Source organism: Lampetra fluviatilis, chromosome 32 (assembly GCF_964198595.1).
Source record: "Lampetra fluviatilis chromosome 32, kcLamFluv1.1, whole genome shotgun sequence".
Lineage (NCBI taxonomy): Eukaryota > Metazoa > Chordata > Hyperoartia > Petromyzontiformes > Petromyzontidae > Lampetra > Lampetra fluviatilis.
The window spans coordinates 10,229,070-10,252,909 of NC_136306.1; the positions used below are offsets into that span (position 1 = coordinate 10,229,070).

General features: G+C 46.4%; 1 protein-coding gene across 1 annotated transcript; it reads right to left on the reverse strand.

Moving 5' to 3' along the window:
• Nucleotides 1–1,302: 1,302 nt before the first annotated feature.
• LOC144943743 (protein SEC13 homolog) lies at nucleotides 1,303–23,434 on the reverse strand. The gene is made up of 9 exons (XM_078871533.1): nucleotides 22,783–23,434; nucleotides 17,077–17,121; nucleotides 15,254–15,369; nucleotides 13,609–13,760; nucleotides 9,335–9,468; nucleotides 6,421–6,551; nucleotides 5,563–5,683; nucleotides 4,822–4,968; nucleotides 1,303–3,915 (listed from the first exon to the last, which is right to left on the reverse strand). Exons 1-9 carry the CDS (start codon nucleotides 22,783–22,785, stop codon nucleotides 3,826–3,828), a joined length of 939 nt encoding a protein of 312 aa, XP_078727659.1. The 5' UTR covers nucleotides 22,786–23,434; the 3' UTR covers nucleotides 1,303–3,825.
• Between the last annotated feature and the right edge of the window lie 406 nt (nucleotides 23,435–23,840).

A 23,840-nucleotide genomic window follows, 5' to 3' on the forward strand; every position in this document is an offset into this window, starting at 1 on the left:
CACTACACTATACACTAGTGCTGTACTAGTACACTACACTATACACTACACTATACACTAGTGCTTTACTAGTATACTACTATACACTACCATATATACTACACTATACACTACACTATACACTAGTGCTGTACTAGTACACTACACTATACACTACACTATACACTAGTGCTGTACTATTATACTACACTATACACTAGTGCTGTACTAGTACACTACACTATACACTACACTACTATACACTACCATATATACTACACTATACACTACACTATACACTAGTGCTGTACTAGTATACTACACTATCCACTACACAACGTTTGATGCTGTTGCGTTGTGCGGTGGTGCAAACAGCACACACTGACAGAAGTTAACATTCAAGTCAGTTCAACACTTTAAGAACATATCATTCGTCAGTTCTTCGCTCAGATGTCTTCACGATTGTTTTTTTGCTGCGTGTTTTTTATTTGCTTCAACTGTCCTATGTTCCATTTGAAGAGATTCGCCAGGTGAAACATTGTAACGTTGCTGGCATTCAAAACATCGAGGCTTATCGCAGCTAGTGGAACTAATCAATGTCGCCACGAGAGGGGCCTAGAGAGCACATACGATGCTCGTGCAGTACTGTAACATTCCTGCGGAGGGCGCTGGTAGGAACGTTGGGTTGCTCGGTCAATGGCCAGGGTCAACGGCGGCGTGGTGTATTCCGCAAATATGCCCGACTGTGAGGGCGGGCTTAAGCCGGCGTGAGTAGGTTAAACGTTGAGTTTTATAAGGGCACCACGGGGTGACCAGCCCCTCCCCACCCAGCCCCACCCCTCCCCATCAGTCTAACTCTGTACAACAAACATGGCTAAACCAATACACTTAGGTAAAAATGATAATAAAATAAAATAATAAATCACCTCCCCCCCCTCCCCATAACCAGTATATAGGATCTTGTCTCTTGGATTTCTCTTCACTTGATACAGTAAATTTGGCTGTGACGGTCCCACCTGAAGACGGAGACTTGTGCAGCCTCCGAAACGTCGTGATTTAATGTAGTTATTTGCATTTATTATTATTTTATTATTTTTTTACCTACGTGACTTTACCGAAAAAACCTAAGAGTATGAAGCCGATGGCCCAACGTGAACAACAATATTCATCGCCGAGAAATGGACTTCACGACTGTGATTAGAGCAGCAGCAGCTTCTCAATGGATGATGTGCTCTGCAGCTTGGCTAATAATGGCTCAACACAACAATTCTGGAGAACCACTCTCTCTCTACACCAGACTAAAAGACATGAACCAAACACCAATACTCAATAGATTATATAGTCGTTTATTTCAAATTAAATTCAACAAAACGTAGGATTTCCATCTGCAGGTGTTTTTTAAATGTTATTATTTTCAGGTGTGGCGGTTTGGGAAGAAGGCCTTTAATCCATCAGCTGAATGGGAACCACCGCGCCTGCGATTACGCATTGCCACCGATGAAAAGCCAAGTGAGACAGATTAACTTAAAACATACATTCGCAAAGTGTTGCAATCATATGGATTGTTATTATGAGATCATAATGTAAAGTATGAAACAATTTAATGGAAAAAATAAAAAAAATTATTTGGCCTTAATATCTAAACTAAACGGTTTTCTATTCCTACGACATCTAAATACAAAATTGTAACATCCGCGCGAAAACACCTTCGATGCTACATTCTTATTTCAAAACTCGAATGCACCAACAAATAGAAAAATGCCCGCGGAACACAAACGCACAAAGGCACGGTGGCGATTTCATCAATTCCTGAGACATTTCACAATTGCAGCGTCGCCCCCCCCCACATCCCATGCCACCCCATAACGTGCATCACACGGCCACGTTGCACCCCTTCAAATCCCCAGACAAGGCCGACGAACAACTTTGTGCAACAACAAAAAACGCGGTCGTCAATCCGCGCAAAACTTGCGACAAAAACCTTCAGACGGTGCTCAGATCCGAGACCGAATCTGCACTTGAACAGGTTTGAAATGCAGTGCGGTGAATTACTTCTTGGAACGAGTTAAAGTCCTTTACAATGCGTCTCAAACCCCATTGTCCTTGTGCATTCAATACTGCTAACAATAAAGCACCCCAACAACAATAACGCCACAATTAATCCGGTAACAATAATAAAGACAAAATCAATAACACTGTAATGCTTCGGGCAGTATATAACCCAAAACAATGAGCTCTTGGAGACCTGTACCCATCTGTCAAGAGCCGATTTGCACTGCAGGAGAATTACATTTGCAACATTTTCTATTCCCAGTGTGCTAGTTGTTTCTGTTCAGCTCACGTAACGTGTTAGTAAGAAGCAGCTCTCTCTTGCACACGAGACTTGTCCTGCTGGTCTCTTGGTTTCTCACCCAGGCCAGTCACCGACACCAATCCTATGCACCGACAACCACTGACAATGCCACGCTCACAAAAAGACTTGACACCCTTGCTCGACAGACAGATTTGCCACAAGTCCTTCCAACACAAAAACATTCACCACCCCCTCTACAAACAAAGTAACTGCTCGCACATCTTTGTCAAATCACGCACGCGTCTTATTGCACGCGCTAATAAATCCCACACTATTTCAAACAGATGTGGCACGCTCATTTCAAGTGACATTCAGAAAAAATATAGTGTGACCGCCACAAAAATCCCGCACTCAAGTTTCCGAGAAAACATTTGTTTGCCCGGATAGCCCTGGCAAATCGAATTTTGCGCAAAGGGTTCCGATGACAAATCTCTCAAATGTCACTCCAATATCCTCTCTGGTTCCAGCAAACTTGATGTTCATCTCCACCAGAAATATCCTCTTGGTCATTCCAACTTCACATTCATAGTGTTAATTATCTTACACGCTTTTATAGTGTATGTAGCGTGAATGTATATCGTAATAATATGTAAATAGGCCTCCCCGTGCCATGCTGCTCATGGGGTTTTATTGGACCATGATGCACGACCGCCTCTCAGTGTGGTCCGATGAAGGTGTAGGACCCAGAACAAGCTGCGATATCACGCGCTACTGATGTTAGCCTGGAGCCAAAATCGGATCCGCAGAGGTTAATAGTGCTGGGTTCATAGCGAAGTGTGCGATGAATCACTCTGCCATCACTCCTCCCCTGCATCATATAGTTTTATAAATCAAATATATTATTTTTACCGGTTCTCTCATGTACACATTACCAATATAAACTTCCTATGTTGGTTACACCACGAGCAATTCCAAATGATTATCACGAAATTGTCTCCCACAAGGCACATTATGACAACAATCCACATTACAAGTGGTAAAATACGTGGCCATGCCAAACAAACAAACTGTAATGTGAAAAAGTCAACGTTAACTAGATGAAATACTCAGCGTCGGTCTTAGCTTTTACCGACCAAACATAACAATCTACAAAATATCCTTCCAAGGTGTGTTTTTTGGGCTGCATACGTGTGTCGTTTGGCACGATGCCCAACGTTTCACTCCACGTGCTTGGGAGCTTCTTCAGGAATTTAAATCAGTTCCAGAACTGTCCAGTCCGTGACGGTTCCGGATCCGGTTCTTGAACTTCACCCAGGACATCGCGCGCCCAAATCACACGCGGGGTACAAACTAAAAACACATCGCAGAGAGCTGCCCAAGCACAGCCGCCAAAACCTACGCAGTAGAGCAAAATATTGACACGGCAGAAACGCGTGCCAACCTGTAGTGGCATCGCAAGTAGGCTTCAGCTCTTGAGGGCAAGGACTCGCTCGTAAAGGTTGGAGCCTCACAACCACCAGTGGAGAAAGGCCCCCACCCCCCCCCCCCCCGCATCATGGCTGGTCATCCGATCCATCTGGGCTCTTGTCAACGTCGCTCACGCACACCCACTGGCCTTGCTGGGACTCCTGCCACAGCGTCACCTTGCAGGGCGGCACAAAAGGGAGGCGGGATAAAACACCGTGGGGGTCACCGTCACGCACACACGTGCAGCCTTTTTGTCAACGCACTGCTGGGCCTCCCCACACTGTGCGGGTCGTCGGTGGTGGGGGGGGGGTATTCTTCACCACGCACGGGTCGGCACTGGTTAATGACGGCCGATAGCATAGACGCTGGAGGATATTCCACCTCCGATTAGCGTGGCTGACTACGTACGGTACGAATTCAGTTCAACATGCATACAACCATGGGTTTTTTGCTGCACTAGCCTCTTCTGCTGACAACGTAGCAATGCAGCAGCCTACAATACGTGTGTAATGAGTAATCACCCACACAAAGACCCCCCCCGTACAGCCTTTAACAGACTGTAGGGGCAAGTGCTGTTACAGAACATCTATGAAGGCCGGCATGGCACATGAAGGGGTGGGTGGCCAGCACTATGCCCGACCGCCTCCCCATTGGCGATAATTTTACACACAGCACCAGGTATTCATTTGAGGCCGAGTCGAGCTAGGGGAGGCCCAAGAGCGGTTCAGATAATTGTCACTATGTATGAACTTCTTTTGCACCGTACGTAGCCAACCTTGCTAAGCGGAGGTGCGGTGAAGGACAAATAACTGGTCACTGGTGTTGACCATGAGCAGGAATCGTTAGCCGACTTCGTAGCGCAGTGCGTTAACCGCTACACTACCGCTCCCCACCATCACCCACACGCGCACACTCTCACACGCACACACACACAACGTGGATATGACTGGGAGTGTGGCTGGCGGTGGGTGGTGGGGGGGGTGGGGCGGTGGGGGGGTGGGGGGGTGGGGGGGGTGGGGCGGCGGGAAGGTGGGGCGGTGGGTGGGGGTGGTGGGGGGGTGGGGCCACGGAGGCAGCAGTACCCGGTTATCACCCCCGGAAACTGCGAGAATGCTGCCGGTGATGGACCAGCTCACGTGCCACACCACGTCGCCGAACTTGTGCAGGAGTTTGGCCACCCACGAGCTGCCCGAGGGGTCCTCGCACCGCCACACGTACACTCGGCCGTCCTTTCCCGGCATCCGAAAAACAAAGAGGGCAAAGAAATGTCAATGTTGCATTGAGAACACGAATTTATACGCCACAGACTCAGGTGCAATTCTCTCGAAGCTTCGCCCATTCTCCGTCGCCAATGCTCTTCCTCCTCCCTTCCCTCGCCCCTCCTCTTCTCCGTCCCGTCCCTCCCCTACAGCCGTTTTGTCTTCCACAGGGCCGTGCAGTCACGGTGGTCAGCATTACGTGCTATGAATAGTGGCCGTTGCCCTAAACGTCAACTTTATTTTTCCCGCGATGTCACTGACGGTCGTGTTCATGTTGCTGTTGTTAATAGTACTTTCGCACCACTGCCAATGCCGTACCACCAACGAATTTATTCCATTACCTGAATGTGCCTCTTCACATCTTCGTTCAGATTTGCGTTAACCGAACGGAGATGTGAGAAGAGGATCTTTCGGTGGGCTGTCGTCGTCGTCGTCGAGGTGACGCCCGGCGATTTTCGTCCGCTTGGGTTTAGCGGTGACCTTCGGCTAAAATAACAATCGCCTTAGTCGACGAACTCGTTCGTAGACATCGTCACCAAAAACGCGAGAGGGCACGGCGGGTACCTGCGCGCAGCTGGCGATGGTGCTGATGGGCAGCCCGATGGAGGGTGCCCAGGCCACGTCGCGCACCCAGTCACTGTGGGCCTCCAGCTTCTGCTCCTCCACCCACTGCCCATCTTTCTCCCTGCATAAAGACAAAGGCGAAGATTTGAAGCTTTCGTGACTGCAAGGATTCATATTCTTTGGTTTTTCGGTAAAGTCACGTAGGTAAAAAATTAAAAATAATGAAAGTTAAATAAAAATAAAATAAAAATCACGACGTTTCGGAGGCTGTGATGGTTCCACCTGAAGACGGAAGCTTGTGTTAATTTTAATTTTTAAATTTTAATTTTTTACCTACGTGACTTTACCGAAAAACCCAAGAATAATAACAAAGGCGAAGGTCCCGCCTGTAGCCACAGACTGCTGTGGTCGAGTGGCGACAGCGAGTACCTATCAAGGCCAACACGGCGTACGTTGAACTTCTTTAGCACAGTACGTAGCCAACCGCACTAATCGGAGGTGCGGGGGAAGGAGAAACCAAACACAAAAAGCAGTTCTACAGAAATTCGTTTTCAGTCGAGATTTAAAAGTACGTAGGGCTAGGTGTGGTCAAGCACCACTCTCGGATGCCTTTGTCTCCCCAGCGCCGATGCTTACACATCATTCCAGATAATAATTTTACAGCCGAGTCAACCTAGGGGATGCCCAGGACCAGTTGCAGATAATCGCCACAAATGTTAGCAGCCAAGGCCAGGAATGGAACTCGGTTCACCGGGGGTTCGTGGGAATGTGCCAAACACCGTGCGACTGCTCCACCATGCGACAGGACCTTAAAATCAACAGAGCGAGGCCTCCACCACCGCCATCGTTGGAGCTCACCTCCAGATCTTGACGAGGTTGTCGCAGCCGCCCGACACAAACCTCCGAATCGGCTTCTGGCCACAGGGCCCCTGGGGGGTCCCCCCCACGGGCGCCATCACGGGACCCCAGCTCACGGCGTTACAGCCGATCTGTTGGCGGTGCGGGGCGGTGGGGGGGGGGGGAGCAAAGGGGGGAGAGGAAGGGGAGCAGCAAGTCCCCACTTAGCCCCCCCACCAATGCGCACACAACACTGGACCACCAGAATGCGAAAGCATGTGGAACTTTACTGCCTAGAGTTTTCACAGTCATGAGTGTGTGTATGTGTGTATAACCATATAGGGGAGCGGTAGTGTGGTGTTTAGCGCGCTGCGCTACGAACCCGGCGATCCGGGTTCGATTCCCACTCACGGCCAACACCGGTGACGATTATCTGAACCGGTGCTGGTCCTCCCCGCGGTCGACTTAACCTCAAATGAGTACCTGGTGCGGTGTGTAAACATCGTCACTGGGGAGACAAAGGCGGTCGGGCGTGGTACTGGCCACCCACCCCCTCGTATGCAGTGCCAGCCTGATAGGTGCTCGCTAACAGCACTTGCCCTGAAAGTATGTTAAGACTATAATGGAAATCTTTGTCTTTATAACAATACCTTGTGTATATAGTTCGCAATACGTCGTAAATAAATTATTCGTACACACGAAGTTCAATTAATACATCGGTGTATCATTACAATCCTCCGCCCTCTGTTCGTTCTGGTAACCTGCTGCAAAAAAAATACTCAAAAGTCAAAGCCACTTCCTGCTCAAAGCGAGCATTGAGGCAATGATCCTTTGCTGTGTGCAGCCCTGAGGCAGTGGTGGAAACGCAAACACGCTGTGGTGCGGGGGAATCTATCCATAGAACAACCACTTGACTTGCCCACAAAGTAGTACTTCTTTTATCAACCCTGGAGGGATGATGGGCCGAGTCAACCCCATACAAAAAAATTCAACTCTCACTCTTCTGGTTGCGAGCTGCTTGCTCTAGAGCCGAGACGCCAAGCCGAATAAACAATTACAAAATGTAATTAATGTATTCCTACATTCATTATGCTTAACCTACACATTTAATTGTGGTAACATTTTCAGCATCTTCGGAAGCACGTGTATTCAGATGCTCTAATACACGGTGCTGGAAATCTAAATAATATATATCAGGTCGAGCGTGGAGCGATGATATAGCGGTTTGCGCACCGTGCCACGAACCCGACAACCCAGGTTCGATTACCAGTTCCGACTAACTTCAGTGGCAAGTAACATCTGCACCAGTCCTGGGTGTCCGTCATCACAAACCAGCACTGACCATTGTGGTGAGGTATGATCAGATAACCCCCCTATCACTATGATGGCATGGGGAGTCCTTAATCCAGTAGCGGATTGACAAAGGGGTGTAAATTATTATAACATTTTTAAGGAGCAGAATATGTTTATCTGGTTGTGCTGAAAAGTAATTAAAAAAATGTGCAAATAGAAGACCTGATGCAGGCAGTGATGAGAAGGAAACTGGCACTATTGAGAGGTTTTTTTGGGGGGTTAGATCGCGTAAATATATAAATGTGTCGTTAAAATTTGCCACCACCCGACAGCCAACTAGTAAGGGTTGTCACATAAAAAAAACATTTACATATTGTGGCTTGGCTCTCCAACACACCGGTGTGCTGTACTAGTGATGAATTAGCACGTTCTGTTTACGTGACAACCCTTATTAGTTGGCTGTGTTGGGTGGTGGCGGGTTTTAAACACACATTTATATATTTACGCGTTCTAACCCCCAAAAAAACCTCTTATGGATGATATTAGTCACGAAAGCCTACGTGTTAAACTGGCACTATTGACATATATAGGATGGACTACATCAGGAAAATGTAAAGTGTGCTGTTCGGAAAAATGGAAGGAACCAGAAAGAGAGGAAGACCTAACAACAACGACATAAGAGATTGGTGCCAGAAAGATGTGGCCACTACTTGCAGCATATTGGCGCAAGACAGAGAGGAAAGTGGAAAAAAAATTACTAAATGTGCAGTGGACACTTACCGGGGCTGTCTGCCCATGGATCGTGATGATGATTGTTCTGCTGTGTGGTTGGAGCACTCGGTTCACAATCAGATGTGCAGATTCAAATCCTGGTAAACGACTGATCCCACAATTACTCCCTTCTGGGGTTAATAAATTGGGCACCGCTTTCTGGCTCGACCTATGAAACATAATGCCCCCCACAATGGGATGTGGAATTTCCATGACCTCTGGGCTGGTAGATAAAAGTATCACTTTTTTGGAAGCCAACTGTGGTTCTTCTACGAATTGACCCCCCCCCTCCTCCCCCGCTATTACTGGAATGTGGAAATTCCACCACTCGCTCAGGGCAGTAAACAGAATGGAGCTAGAAACTGCTGTGATTATATTTCTTATTGGCTATGTAACAATTCACCCTCCAATGGATTTGATAAATTTTCACAATTCGGTGGGTGAAATTGCCTTGTTTTTACCATCTCGTTTGTAGTGTTCGTCATTTTTACTAAAACCTTTGCACAGTTTTGTTCGCTTCAAAATATCCTAAGCATACACACACATCAATTGCAAATAATTTGCAGCAATCATAAAGGTTTTGGGTTAGATCGCGTAAATATAAATGTGTCGTAACCCTCCACCACAACGTGACAATTGTCGCGTTGTTCTTTACGTGACAAACCTCACTGGCTGTCGGGTGGTGGAGGGTTACGACACATTTATACTAACGCGATCTAACCCAAAAACCTTGAATATTGGGGTCCCGAAAGCCTACGTGTTAAAATGAATTTGCAGCAACTTTAAAGAAGACTCCCAAAAGCACCATTCAATAAACGTAATCATCAAATCGACGAATCCACGCATCGCGACGACGTTTCCCCGCACGCACCGAGTGGGCGTTGCCGATCTTCTTGGCGTCCCAGCTGCCCTCCTCGGAGCACGACAGCACGGAGATGGCGCCGTCCGAGCTGCCGCACGCCAGCACGAGGCCGAACTCTCGCGGAGCCCACGACACAGAGTTCACTGCGTCCCCATCAATGCGGGGGGGGGGGGGGGGCAGCACAGCACGAGGTCAGCTCCACCACAAGGGCCAACGCAGCGGCTCCACCACACAACCAATACAGGACCAGCACCACGGCTCAAAGCACAGCATCTGCAGAGCTCCACCACAGGACAAGCATAGTTCTTCCACAGGATCATCACATCTCCACCACAAGACCACCACAAGCCCAACAACACAGCTCCACCACAGGACCAGCATAGTTCTTCCAAAGGGTCATCACATCTCCACCACAAGACCACCACAAGCCTAACATCACAGCTCCACCACAAGACCACCGCCACAAACCCAGCACAGCTCCACCACAGGACCACCACAAGCCCAACAACACAGCTCCACCAGAGAACCAGCAAAATCCGTGCTCTCAGGCATGCAATGTCAAAACTTGAAAAATGTACAACCGTGTAAATCCACTGCTGGATGAAGGTCTTCTGGGCCATATCACGATGGTTGTTTGACCACACTTCTCAACCCTGGCCATGGTGGGTGGGGCCCAAGAATAGTTCAGACATCACTCGCTCCTGACGTGAGCCATGGTCAGGGATCAAACTCAGGTGGTCTGTGCCACCACTCCACCCCTCAATACCATGGTAATGTGGAAATTCACTAACATGGAGAATCAAATATATAACCTGCGGGCCAAACACGTTTGAAATAAATTAGCATCTCTGTGCGGTGCATCACCTAAGTACAAATAACTGAAGCTATTGTTCTAACATTCCCTTGACAAACTATCCAAGCAACATCGTTTTTTTTATTCATTGTATACGCATTCATATGAGGGGAACAATATTGGCAGATCCCATTAACTGCATTTACCTGCAAATATTATGCCTCTCATCCATTAAAAGAAGTTAAAATATGCGTGGATAAGATGAACATGCCACCGATTACGGATTACTTGTCTTATCCGCGGGTAAATGATACTACCATGATAAGAAGATCCGGATGATAAGATCCATGGGGGTGGATAATAGGAAGAGCGAACATACGAGGGTGAATAGGCGACTGTAACGGTTCTTCCCTGCAACATCTGTCAACCCTGCAGCGTTTGTATGAGACTCGGGGAAAATCGAAACCAGTCAAGTGTGCTGCTTAAATACATTTTGCAACTAAAAAATCCATCTTCGGTTCGCAGGGGCCCGTAGGCTAATCAATGAAAATGTACTACTATAATGAGCCAAGAATGTCTGTGTGTCCCGTGCGTGACGTCACCCCACGTCGGCCAGCCCCCCCTCATTAATAATCAAGAACAGGTGACGTCTTCCAAATGGACACCCCCTCCATTAATAATAATTAGCGGGTGACGTCACTCCACATGGAGCACCCTCCCCTCATTAATAATCATGAGCAGGTGACACTCCACATCGAACAGCCCCCCTAATTAATAATCATAAGGTGACGTCCTCCAAATGGACACCCCCCCTATTCATAATTAGCGGGTGACATCACTCCACATGGGGGGCCGAGGCGCCTCCTCCCCCCCTCCTCGGCATCAACTTACAACCCTCACGACAAAGGCAGAACCCGCAACTACATACAGCAGTTGGCAGGAATGGGGGTTTTATCCCCTCAAAATTCCTGTTTAGTATGATTAAGGAGTTAGGGCAGTTAGGGGATCGAGAGAGAATGGAAATTCCTGTTGGGAGTTATCAACCGTGTGGCTGCCGTTTAGACTAAGGCAGCGAGTAACTTTAAAATCTCAATTTCAGAACTGGGTTAAAGGTCGGTGAAAGAGAAACAACATCGGTGCGAGAGAAAAGCTCCGCTTACCACTTGGAACATGGTTACGATCCAAGAAACATTTTTAGCGTGAGGATTATGTTAAGTAAAACGTTAGGCTATGTTCTCAGCGTGTGGGTAAAATGCAAAGTTGAGCGTTCAAGCTAGGGGCACGGGTAGAGTAAGAAGCAAGTGGTATTGTTGGATTAAGCGATAGGCTTGTGCTTGTGGATGATGGATAGGATAATGAGGGTGAGGAGAGAGGGGTTGAGTTAGACCCAGGTTCAGGAGTGAGGTAAACGTGCAGCACCGCAATTATGTCCTCACGCTACTGCCGATGACAGGGCCTTACTGGTGGAAGCTCTAGAGAGGCCCTCGAGAGTACTTTGGTCTACTCTTCTTCCATGCTTTAGTTCGTCGTCCCTCCCCCGCACCTCCGATTAGCACCTTTGGCTACGTACGGTGCGAAAGAAGTTCAAAACACATACGTCACAGAGATCTCGGAAGAGGGAGTTCCCACATACTTTACCCCACCACATGTGACCTGATGGTCTACTGTGGGCAGAGGCGGGAGGATTAAAATAAGCTTTGAAAAATTGTAGCTGCCACGCCGGGAGCCTGACGGGTCGACCTCATGATTTAAAGTCCGGTGCGTCAACGACAACACCCAGAGGAGCATCAGAGGCGGTGAGGATTCGGTGCAAATCCTTGGGGAGTATTAAACTTGCAAAGGTATATAACCTGTTGTTAAATAAAGTCTGGAATTATAATTATGGGCGGCACCGACACGCTACAAGAGAGGGGATAAATTATGTCGCGGTTGGGGGGGCAGGGGAGGTGGGCGCTGGAGGGCAGAGGCCGCAACCGGGTACCCGAAACCCGTACTCTACCCGATACCCGGCTACCCTGTACCCGGCCGGGTACGGGTAGCCGTTTGCAACCCTGGTGCGGCCGGGTACGGGTACGGGTAGGCCGTGAGTCACTGGTGAGTCACCGTTTGTCACTCATTTCGGGTAGGGTACGGGTAGGGAACGGCTACCCGTACCCGGCCGGGTACGGGTACGGGTACCCATTTGCGACCCTGGTGCGGCCGGGTACGGGTACGGGTACGGAATCAAAACCCGTTTGCGACCTCTGCTGGAGGGTGTTGAGTTGGACGGAGGAGTCAGGGGCCATAAGATGGGGCTGATGCGACGCTGCCGACGTGAAGTGGTAATGGAGCAGCGCCTGTTGCGGAGGAGCTGTAGCCGAGGGGATAGGACACAAGGCTGTCTTAGCTCAACACACCAACATCATGCGGTGTGAATAGCAACCTCGGATCGGAGTTTGTTGCGCCCACGCACCCAGCTACAGTGCCTCTAAATAGCGTCGCTGCCTGTGCCACAAGTAATATCATCATCATCATAAGCCATGCTTTTTACACCGATTATTGTAATTATTTTATAATGTAGCATACGTCACTGCAACAGTGCGTAGCATGTGACAACAGCCCGACATTCTTTGTGCTGTTCAGAGTAAGTCATCTGTCTCTAACGTTTCTGTCCACAGGGATTTTCAGTGGGGTCTAAATTCTGTTGTTTGCCAAACCGAGGGGCTGTAGCACCCCCCCTCCCCACCCGTTTTTGGTTTGTTTCGTCAATGTTTGTTGTTGTTGCTGTAACCAGGTTACTGCGGTGTAAACCAGGACCCCATCAAAAACGAGCATTTACTGGCCAATGGGTTTTAACGTCTTGCCCAAAATAAAACCTAAACCCTAAACCGATTCCTGTTCAAAGAAAACTAGCTTGTACCACTGTGCTGAAGGATTTTCAGTTGGGGGGGGGGCTAAAGCCACCCCTCTTTCTTGCCAAATAGCACCCAAAGACAAAGATCCCCCAAATAGCCTTCACAGACTGTTGCGGCAAGTGCTGTTAGCGAGCACCGATGAAGGCCGGTATGGCACTCTCGGGGGTGGGTGGCCAGCACCACGCCCGGCCACCTTTTGTCTCCCTCATGGCGATGTTTACACACTGCACTAGCTACTCATTTATGCATGTTGAACCTTTTTTCACACTGTACAGAGCCCAACCGTGCTAATCGGAGGTGCATGGGAAGGACAAACCAAACCAAACACGAAAAGCAGTTCTAAAGACATGAGTTTTTCAGTCTAGATTTAAAAGGGCATAGCTCCAACGGCTTCCTAATATCGGAGTCGACCTAGGGGAGGCCTAGGACCGGTTCAAATAATCGTCACGGGTGTTGATTGGCCATAAGCAGGAACCGAACTCGGGACACTGGGTTTGTAGCAGTGCGCACACCCCGGCGCCACCACACACCCAAAAAAATAGCAACCCCCCCATCCCGGCCCACACACAAACACCACCCAGGATGGCAGCACTCACCCGACGACTCGTGGCCAGCGTACTCGTAGATGCGCTCCCAGGCGTCACCCTCCTCCCTCCAGATGATGACCTTGCGGTCGTAGGCGCACGAGGCCAGCACGTTGCCGTACATGGCGTGGGCCCAGGCCACCTGCCACACGGGGCCCTCGTGCCTGCACGCGCCCCGGCCACAGGAAGACGACGCCCAGGTTTGGCGCACGCTCGCGGCGACGATAGCGGCGGCACCTACGCCGAAACCCCTCCCCCCAGCCCCCCAAGGGCTCGCCTCTTTGTCAAAATCGTCGTCACGATCCATAGGCAGATATCCCCGTTGGTGGTGTCCACTGCATATTTCGACATTTTTTTCCACTTTCCTCTCTGTCTTGTGACAATATGCTGCAAGTGGTGGCCACATCTTCCTGGCACTAACCTCTGATGTCGTCGTCAAGCCATTCTCTGTTAGGTCTTCCTCTCTTTCCGGTTCCTTCGATTTTCTCCCCCAACAACACCACTTTTAATTTTCCTGTTGTTGTCAATTCTACACAGGTGTCCAAATAGTGCCAGTTTCCTTCTCATCACAGCCTGCATCAGGCCCTCTTCTTTTGTTAAGATACGTTCACATATACCAATACGGTCTGTACGTGTGTATGTAAACTTCTTTGGCACCGTAAATAGCCCCAACTGTGCTCAGAGGTGCGGGGGGAAGGACAACAAATTAAACAATAAAAACTGTTAAAAAAAAATTAGTTTTCAATCTACACGATTTTAAAGTGCATAGCTCCGATGTTTCTTTTAATATCGGAAGAGCGTTCCAGATGGCCGCAGAAGCGCATCTGCAAACGCGCGATGCAGTGAGTCCATGGGTCTCTATGTATAAATGTTGAACTTCTTTCGCACCATACACGTAGCCCCAACCGTGCTAATCGGAGGTGCGAGAGAAGAATAAACTAAAACGGAAAAATGAGTTCTAAGTTGTGTGGTGAACGTGGAGGAGTTGGCCAAAATACCCTCCAGAGAGCCTCTTGCGTGTTTCCCTCAAGCGGAGAGACCCTTTTGTCCGTCAGCGGTGTGAGGAAGACATTTCAGGGATACACCTTTACCCTACAACTGCAGTAAGTCCTTAAACTACAGGATGTGATTCAAGAGGTGAGATATCACACCATATGGGTTTTATGGAAAAAAATAACTAAAACCTGTTGATTCCATAAACAGCATAGTTATCCCATTTACAGTTCACAATGCTTTTTATATTATATAAAAATTTAAAAGCAATATAAAAAAAGTGAAAAAAATTACTCAAAATCACGATCCACTTCCTAAACACAAAATAGAGGGTTAGAGTAGTTACTGCACAGTTACTGCACAGTAACTACTCCACCAAGTTTGTTGTGCGCTGCGTGGCGGCAACGCTGTTCAAACCTTGAGCTTTCAGAGTGCGATTTGCAAATGTTTAACATTTTTAAGGATTGCCTAAAACCGTCCGTTGTACGCGGGCCAAGGTATGCCCATCCACATTAATTTGAGGGCACACTGTATACCATCCGTGTCACTTGCACCGACTCTGCACCAACTCCCCCAGTCGCAGTGTTTTTGTAGCAAGCAAAACGCTCCCAACCTCGCCCTGCCACACAACCGCTCACATCTCCCCCAACGCAGATGAACCTACCCTCGGAGGTCAGCCACCAGGATCTGCTCTCCGTTGCGGATGTCGAATATTTTGACAGTGCGATCGGAGGAGCAGGTGGCGAGGCGGTTGCCATAGTAATCCATCTGGGCGTCGTGCTGAGGACACGAAAACACAAACCCGGCACAAATATTAACCCTCACCTCTTGGCAATGCATTTTTAGGGCCTCTCACAGCCTGCGGAAAGAGCAATACTTTGATTTCGATTTAAAGCTTTCGTGACTGCAGGGATTCATCTTCTTGGTTCTTTCGGTAAAGTCACGTAGAAGGGAAATAATAAAATAATAAAAATAAAACATAATAAAATAATTCTCACGACGCTGTCTTTCCGACAGACCTGTTCTTCATCTGAGGACGGCTGCTTGCGTTGTGGCCGAAACATCGTGAGAATTATTTTATTGTTTTATTTTTATTATTTTATTATTTCCATTCTACGTGACTTTACCGAAAGAACCAAGAAGAGCAATACTTTGCTACACCTTTTTAGTAGATACGTAATGACCAACGGTTTTAAATGTTTTATTATGCTCACCATACAAGAATTACATTGTTCATGTTAAATAGCAGTTAATTATAATGAATGCAAACTCTAGGTCGTTACATTCAGGCTCATGAAGCAATGGCCACAGTAGAAATGGGAGGAAAAAAATCGGACGAAAATGAATCAATTCTTGAATAAAGCCGCAAACCGAACTGAGTAAACTCATTGTACCGTGGCAATTCGTTGAAGTAGAGGAGTGGAGGGGAGGTTAGTATTATGTCAAACACTAAGTGTTAGTATTAACTCAACACCAAGTGTTCTCAAATGAAATGGCCCACTATTTGTGGTGGATTACATTTGTAAATTCCCGTTAGCATGTCTGAGCTTGCTTGTTATTCTGCACACAAGTGTCGTTACGGCCAAACGGCATCCAATGAAGCACGGAAATTAAACGATAAAAGTAACGAAGCAATAAAATAAGTGAATATCCCAATTGTCTATTGGACATCTGGATTCCTCCAGTATAAATATTCTGATTCTGGGTTTACATTTAACATCTCTGTTGATCGAATCTCTATTTGTTTTGTTATTCTATGTTATGGTCAATCAGCTCCAAATTGAGCATCTGCTCAGAATATTTGCCAATTTGTTTACGGAGTGCAGATTAAAAAGTAGGGGTGTAATATAATTCACCCACCCCTCTCTTCCTCTGGTGGCAGTTTGATGCATTGTCGAGATTCAGTGTTGCAATTCGATTCAAAAGTCAATTATATTCATGAACACTTTGGTGTATTTAGCGGCAGCTCGTGATTGTTGGGAGTAATCTGAACCCATAAGCACAACAATAAACAAGTAAACCCGTAAAAACAAAGTTTTTCACTATAAATCCTTTATATGCGTGGCATCGGGGCGGCTAGAGTCCTCTCGTCCTCTGGCTTGAGATGGCTGCCACCTATGGGTCAGATGATTGTCTGGCAGTATTAAACAATTGGTAATTAAATATTTTTAAAAAATTCCCTAAACCGTGTAAAATTTTGGATTTTTTTCACGAAAATGCATTGTCACGCACAACGAGTCTGTGTGCAAAATGTCAGCTCGATTGGATCACGGGAAGTGGGTTAAAAAACGACCGAAAGATTTGCACGGTCCTAAGCAAGCAAGCGAACTTAATATAAAAGATTTAAAAACACTGATCCTTACATGTACAATTCAATGAATGCATCATCAAAATAATAATAATCAATATGAATTGTTAAACCTATGCAATATCACACCTCCATTGGAAAAACAACACTTAAAGAGCCCCGTAAAACCATTAACTTACAATCATATCCAAGTGGGCCGTTTCCACAGAGTTGACCACCGTCACCTGCACAAGAAAACAAAAAAATATGCTGCATTCACGTGCACTTACATTAACCTTTAACCCCGAAGGTTCACATTTTATCTGTCGCCCTCCACAAATTAACAGTGCCTATCTTTTGAGCGCAGATAAGGCCAGGTATTGTACGGGACGCAACAGATTATTTTGAGATAGGGTCGGTAAGGGTTCAATTTAGTCTCTGCAATGTTTACACTAAAGGCCATTGTGGGCATGTGTTTTTAAAGTGTCCCTTATACCGGGCAGTGCCGGATTAAGCTAGTGTGGGGCCTGTAACATATGTTATATTAGGACCCTACATAAAAAAAACACAAAATTAAAAAAATGGACCTGCATAGTAAAGTAATTGCATTTTTTTATTGGCTATTAAGCCAGATAATACGACAAATTGCTAACCTTTAACACCCAGTCGTTCATAAAAGTTGAAGGCAGTGTCGTACTATAGTAAGAGCAAGTGCAGAATCACTGAACCGGAATTGATGGATTTGAAGCTTTCGTGACTGCAAGGATTCATATTCCTTGGTTTTTTCGGTAAAGTCACGTAGGTAAAAAATTAAAATTAATAAAAGTAAAATAAAAATCACGACGTTTCAGAGGCAACACAAGCTTCCGTCTTCAGGTGGAACCGTCACAGCACGCCTGCTGCATCAAGTAAATGAGAAATTCCAAGAGATCCGACCCTGTATATATACTGGTTGAGGGGGGAGGTGCCAGGACAGGCGCCCTTTTTATTATTATAGTAAGGCTGGTGCGGCTGAAACTACGGCTAGTCTACATAACAAAGGAATTGATAGCTTGAAAGTATTTAGCGCGGGGCCCTTGAAAGTGCGGGGCCCGTAGCTACATGTGTAGCTACTTTGGCTGCGAGGATAATCCGGCACTACACATCCGCTATGCATATTCAGACTCCTGCGTGTGGCCTCTAATTGTGTTCTGTGTCAACCAGGAAAGGCAGCTTCACTCCCTATGGGAAGCATGATCAATACATACCTCACAACAATAGCGTATATCCAGACTAATAATGCCCCTTATTTTGCCAGGGAGAAAAAAACCCTCCGTATGTTAGTTTTTAAGGTTATTTTTGTAGTTTTACTTTATTTCACTCCTGATGTCTAACTTAAAAGCAGTTGGGTTGAAGATAGTTTGGCATGTAAAAAAAAAACCTAAAACACATTTTAGATATATTAATATTTCTAATTGTTTACACAGGATCAGCCTCAAGGAGTTTCAAGACTGTTTAAGGAGGGTATGGCATTGGCATGCTTGCCAAAAGAGCATGTGGAATGTGGCAGGAAACCAGAGTACCAAAGCAAACCTTACCACGCATTCAGACTCAAAGCTCCTCACAGATAGATTAAAACATGTATGTACTGTTGGAGCGTGGTCAAATCACAGCCCAAATCTCAACAAAACAATCTTAAATCCAAGAACTAGGCTCAACCCTGCAAAGCTTCCGAGTTCCGTCTTAGGTATTCTTAACATTGCACTGGAATTATAAACAAAGGTAAGTTATAAACGGTCTTATTGTATCATAATCAGGGGTTAGGTGTGAAACAATTCATCTGACCCACGTTTCTAGTGGCGGGAGGGGTCACGTGAACCCATGATGCACAACACATACGAACTGCAAAACACCAATTCTTACACGCACATTTCTATATATGTACAAGTCTAAGAACTGATATTGATAAATTAATCGATGACTGTTGCTGTGGATTAATTGTTGCTCTGCATCAAGGTCAGCCATACGAAGAATGAATAAAGATGAATGAATCGATGCATCTCCGATTTGTACTTTTGGGTACTACGGTGCGAAACCAATTCAACATGCATACATAATACATGATACAGTACTGTACTGTTTACACAGCAACTTTGGAAAGCTTGGGTGCCAATGTATGCATGGATACGGAGAGGTAGCGGGATTGAAAAGTACAACCGTAATCATATTAATTTAAAAACGCTGCATTGCGTTATAAAATGTTTATGGCATTGTAGATTCTTCGAGTTCAAAGATGAATGTGGAACTTTACAATCAACGTCAACTAATAGGGGCTCATAAAACACACGATATTGCATAACAGTATGGCAACCTCGTCTAAAAATTACAGGTTAAATATGGTCACATAAGAGACGTGTGGATAAGACATGCGAATACAGTTTTGACGAAGTTTCACATCTCCATTCACAGAAATGTTGTCATCTTTTGTCAAGCGTAATATTATTTTGTCGAAAGGGTTTACGGTTAAGCACACTCCAATTCTTTCTTTTTTAAAAATACCTCGACGGATGACAATTGTATGCCAACTCCAGTTGCGATTATACGGCTGGTCTTGCGCAAACCGGGCATGCTGTTTATTGTGGTTAAATATTTGATCGTGAAACATTGAGATGTGCTGGCCAGAATGTGCAAAAACGGAGCCAGTCAGCCAATTGCGAGACTTTGCTCTCGATCCAAAGGTCAAAACAAGGCATCTGGCAGGCAGTAAACAGTGACCGGCGATTAAAATTGCACATCAATGTTCAAGCGAGCTGGCCACATTAGCGAGAAAATGAAAAAAAATCCTGTCCTCGGCGGCCAATTCTTTTCGAGAAACTAAAGTTGTACAACTACATATTCTTGGTTCTTTCGGTAAAGTCACGTAGAAGGGAAATATAAAATAATACAAATATTAAACAATATAAAGTCTAAGAACTGTTATTTTTATTATTTTATTATTTCCCTTCTACGTGACTTTACCGAAATACCCAAGAATATGAATCCCTGCAGTCACGAAAGCTTTGAATCAAAATTGTACAACTACATTCAATAAACTTCCATCACCAGAGGTGGGACAAAGTCATTGTTATGCAAGTCCAAGTCGAGTCGCAAGTCATCAAATTCATGACTCGAGTCTGACTCGAGTCCAAGTCACATGACTCGAGTCCACATCTCATAGGTGGGACAAAGTCATTGTTATGCAAGTCCAAGTCGAGTCGCAAGTCATCAAATTCATGACTCGAGTCTGACTCGAGTCCAAGTCACATGACTCGAGTCCACACCTCTGTCCATCACTCATCATCATCAAAGCCGTCAACTTTTCTCGGTGACGGGTACAACTGTTCAACAACAACAAATATTGCAAAATGAATATGTTTTGAAGTTCACCGGTGATAAAAAAAAAATTGGAACGAGATAACAAAAAGCTCAACACGTGGGCTTTCGCGACCAATATCATCCAAATTGTAGTTTATTGGGGTTAGATCGCATAAATGTGTCGTAATTACTGGCGAAACGTCGTACTCAAGATTGTAAATGTTGTGGATTTGCTCTCCAACACAGCGGTGTGCTGTACTAGTAACGAATTGGAATGTTCTGTTTACGTGACAAACCTTACTAGTTGGTGGTGACACATTTATATTTATGAAATCTAACCCAAAAAAACCTATATTATGGAAGATTAAAAAAAACTACAAATATTTTGTTATCAGTATAAGAGGCAGTGAATTCAACTATGATCCATTTTCAACGTCCCAGACATGGAACTGCATGAGATATGTTGCGTGGCATAGCCAAGACTACAACAGTACACTGCAATCTTAGGTCAATTCGCTTGCCGATGCGGTTGTTGGGAAATACTGGAGCCCATTGTCAGCGTATGGAATCTATAAAACTCGAGACAATTGAGTTAAGCAAGACCATCGCAGTTGAGAACACAACCAGAAGGCAGTTTTTCGTGTACAGCAGTCATGTTATGCGCGAATTTACCAACAAGGACATTATAATACTATACACATGGTGATCTATTGATATAATAGAATCAGATTCTTGACTTAAAATTGTCGCCAAACGTAAGGCTTTAGAATTAACATGAATATTACTGTAATTGCATAGTTGTAAGTTTTATAATTTACGTACAAGCTTGCCTTGTTATAAGTTGCCTAGAATTAATATTTTGATTGATCGTTACCCAACTGGCTACTAATGACACACGTACTTTCTAATAAACAGGTGAATTAATATCGTTAAAGTAATGGCTCCCATATTCGTAAGGAGAGTGTTCACACGAGTGATAACGTGTTGAGATTGTTGGGAGAGACGTGAAGAGGCTCTGAAAGACACGTGTCTATAAGTGGATGAATCCTGACACACGCTTGCTTATAGTTTGTACTCGATCTATGCCAACTCAGTCGTTAGGTCGTTTGAGCGCGTTAAGAACGTGTTAAATAACGCCCACATCCTGCCATAGAAACGTGGAATTTCCACCACCGACTCCGAGCTGTGTGTATACAGTATAGAGTAGTATGGTACTTTATAAGCTTTTACAATTACCGTGGAAACGTAGGCCTAAGCACCCTCCAGAGGGGCTCACAAAAGCTCCCTTTAGTGGAGGACCTTCCATCAGCAGTGCAATGTGCAAGCACTTGCAGCGCCGCACCTTTATCTACATACACAAATTGTTCTGCTAAACAATACAATTCAGCACTTGCATTGAACACCCATTGTTAAACCGAAATTCCTTATCAATAAAACCGTGCGATTCACATTACGAAACACACATTCTCCTTCTATAAGCGTGGGCAACAATACATTTCAGATGCAAAGACGTTGCAAAGCAGTAAACAATTTAAACATCTTCATCATAAATATAATTCATGCTTAGCCCCCCTTTGCAATCCAATGGCATTTGCGGTGTTCGTTTGACCATACTTCACCACACTGGTCAATGCGGGTTTGTGAAGATGAGGAATTGGGTAGTTGGTGGTGGTGGAACCCACACAGAACCAGTCCAGTTATCACTCACTACCAATGTTAGCCGTGGGCATCTTAACTAAAGTGGCCAGGGTTAATAACATTTCAGTGTGCTAACCAATGCCCCCCCATCCCTCCCTAAAAAAAACATATCACCGACACACATTTGTATCAATCTACAGTATTGATTAAACAAAGCCGCGTTAATAATTAATTACGGTTAAGGAAGATTATAGGACCCGGGGCTTCGCGATCACTTTCTAACGCGTCCTTTGCGCTGGGAACCGAATTGATTTAAACTCCACGTAGCCACGTGGACACGTGCTTGCTGCTGCTGCTGCCACACGCGTGTTTTTTTTCCCAAGTCCAAATAGGAGGAAACACATTAAGCATATACAGTGTAATCTCCCCAGCATCCGTTCCTTGATTCTCTCCCAAACAAAAGTCACCGCCATAGCCACGTTTTTTTTAAATAATAATAATGATGCGTGTGGCAAGCAGGCGAAGCCAAACCATTAACAAATGCGGTGGGGTTTTACAAGACAACAAAAACAAAATATACCGACTCGCTAACCACACACACACGTGTGCACACACAACCACACACACACACGTGTGCACACATAGCCACACAGTCACACACGCACACACAGACACGTGCACACACAGCTACACACACACATATATACGTGTGCACACACAGACACAGTTACACACACACAGTTACACACACACACATATACACGTGTGCACACAACCACTCACACCGACACACGTGTGCACACACAGCCAGACAACACACCGACACACTTGCGCACACACAGACACAGTTACACACACACACAGATACACGTGTGCACACACAGCCACACACACACACGTGTGTACACATAACTCACCACTCACACAAAACCCACCATTATTTCTTCAGCTGGATAATCAAATATATATCCGAGATAAAAAACACAATGCTGCTCCAGATTTCTTTCTTGGGCTCCGAATCTCCTGGAAGCAAGCAGACTCCGTCCTCCCTACTCCTCCCACCTCGTACAACACAATTACTGCGCTACCACTCCTTGTACTAACGCCGCTTTGTTAAGAAGATAAAACTAACACTCCTTCCGTGTTAACGCGATAAAAACAAACACGTGCTGCGCGCGCGCGCAATCCTTACACGTATCTGCGTACGTGTGTTGCACACCGACACAACACAGACACACCACACAGACACACACAACACACACCACACACAACACAAACACACACCACACACACACAACACAAACACACAACACAGACACACAACACACACCACAGACACACAACACACAGACGCACCACACAGCACACCACACAACACACAGACACAACACACAGACACACACCACACCGACACAGCCGCTATCTACTGCACCCTGCGCCTTGCTCTATCGAGCCACGCGCTCTTCGGGAGCCCACGAGGGGTAGAACGTGAGCAGGACGAGCCGGAGCAATCAACAACAACAACAGCAGCAACAACAGCAGCAACAACAGCAGCAGCAATAACAACAACAGCAACAACAACAACAGCAGCAGCAACAACAACAACAACGCTGGCTGCTGCTACTGCTCCTGCTGCTGCTGCCGGCGGCTGCCGCGACGTACTGGCGGTTGGTCGTGGAGCGACATGGAGAGAGAGGAGCGCGAGTCGGGCCGGGCGGGGTGGGGCGGGGTGGGGGGAGATGACGGGCGGAGGACGCAGCAGCGAGTGACGCGGGCGGCGGGGGAGTGGGGGGAGAGGGGAGGGAGGAGAGGGGAGAAGTGGAGAAGGAGGGAGGGGGGAGGGAGGGGGGAGGTGAGGGAGGGGAGAGGGGAGGTGAGGGAGGGGAGGGGAGAGGGAGGGGGGAGGAGAGGGAGGGGGGGAGAGGGAGGGGGGGGAGAGGGAGGGGGGGGAGAGGGAGGGGGGAGGAGAGGGAGGGGTGGAGGAGAGGGAGGG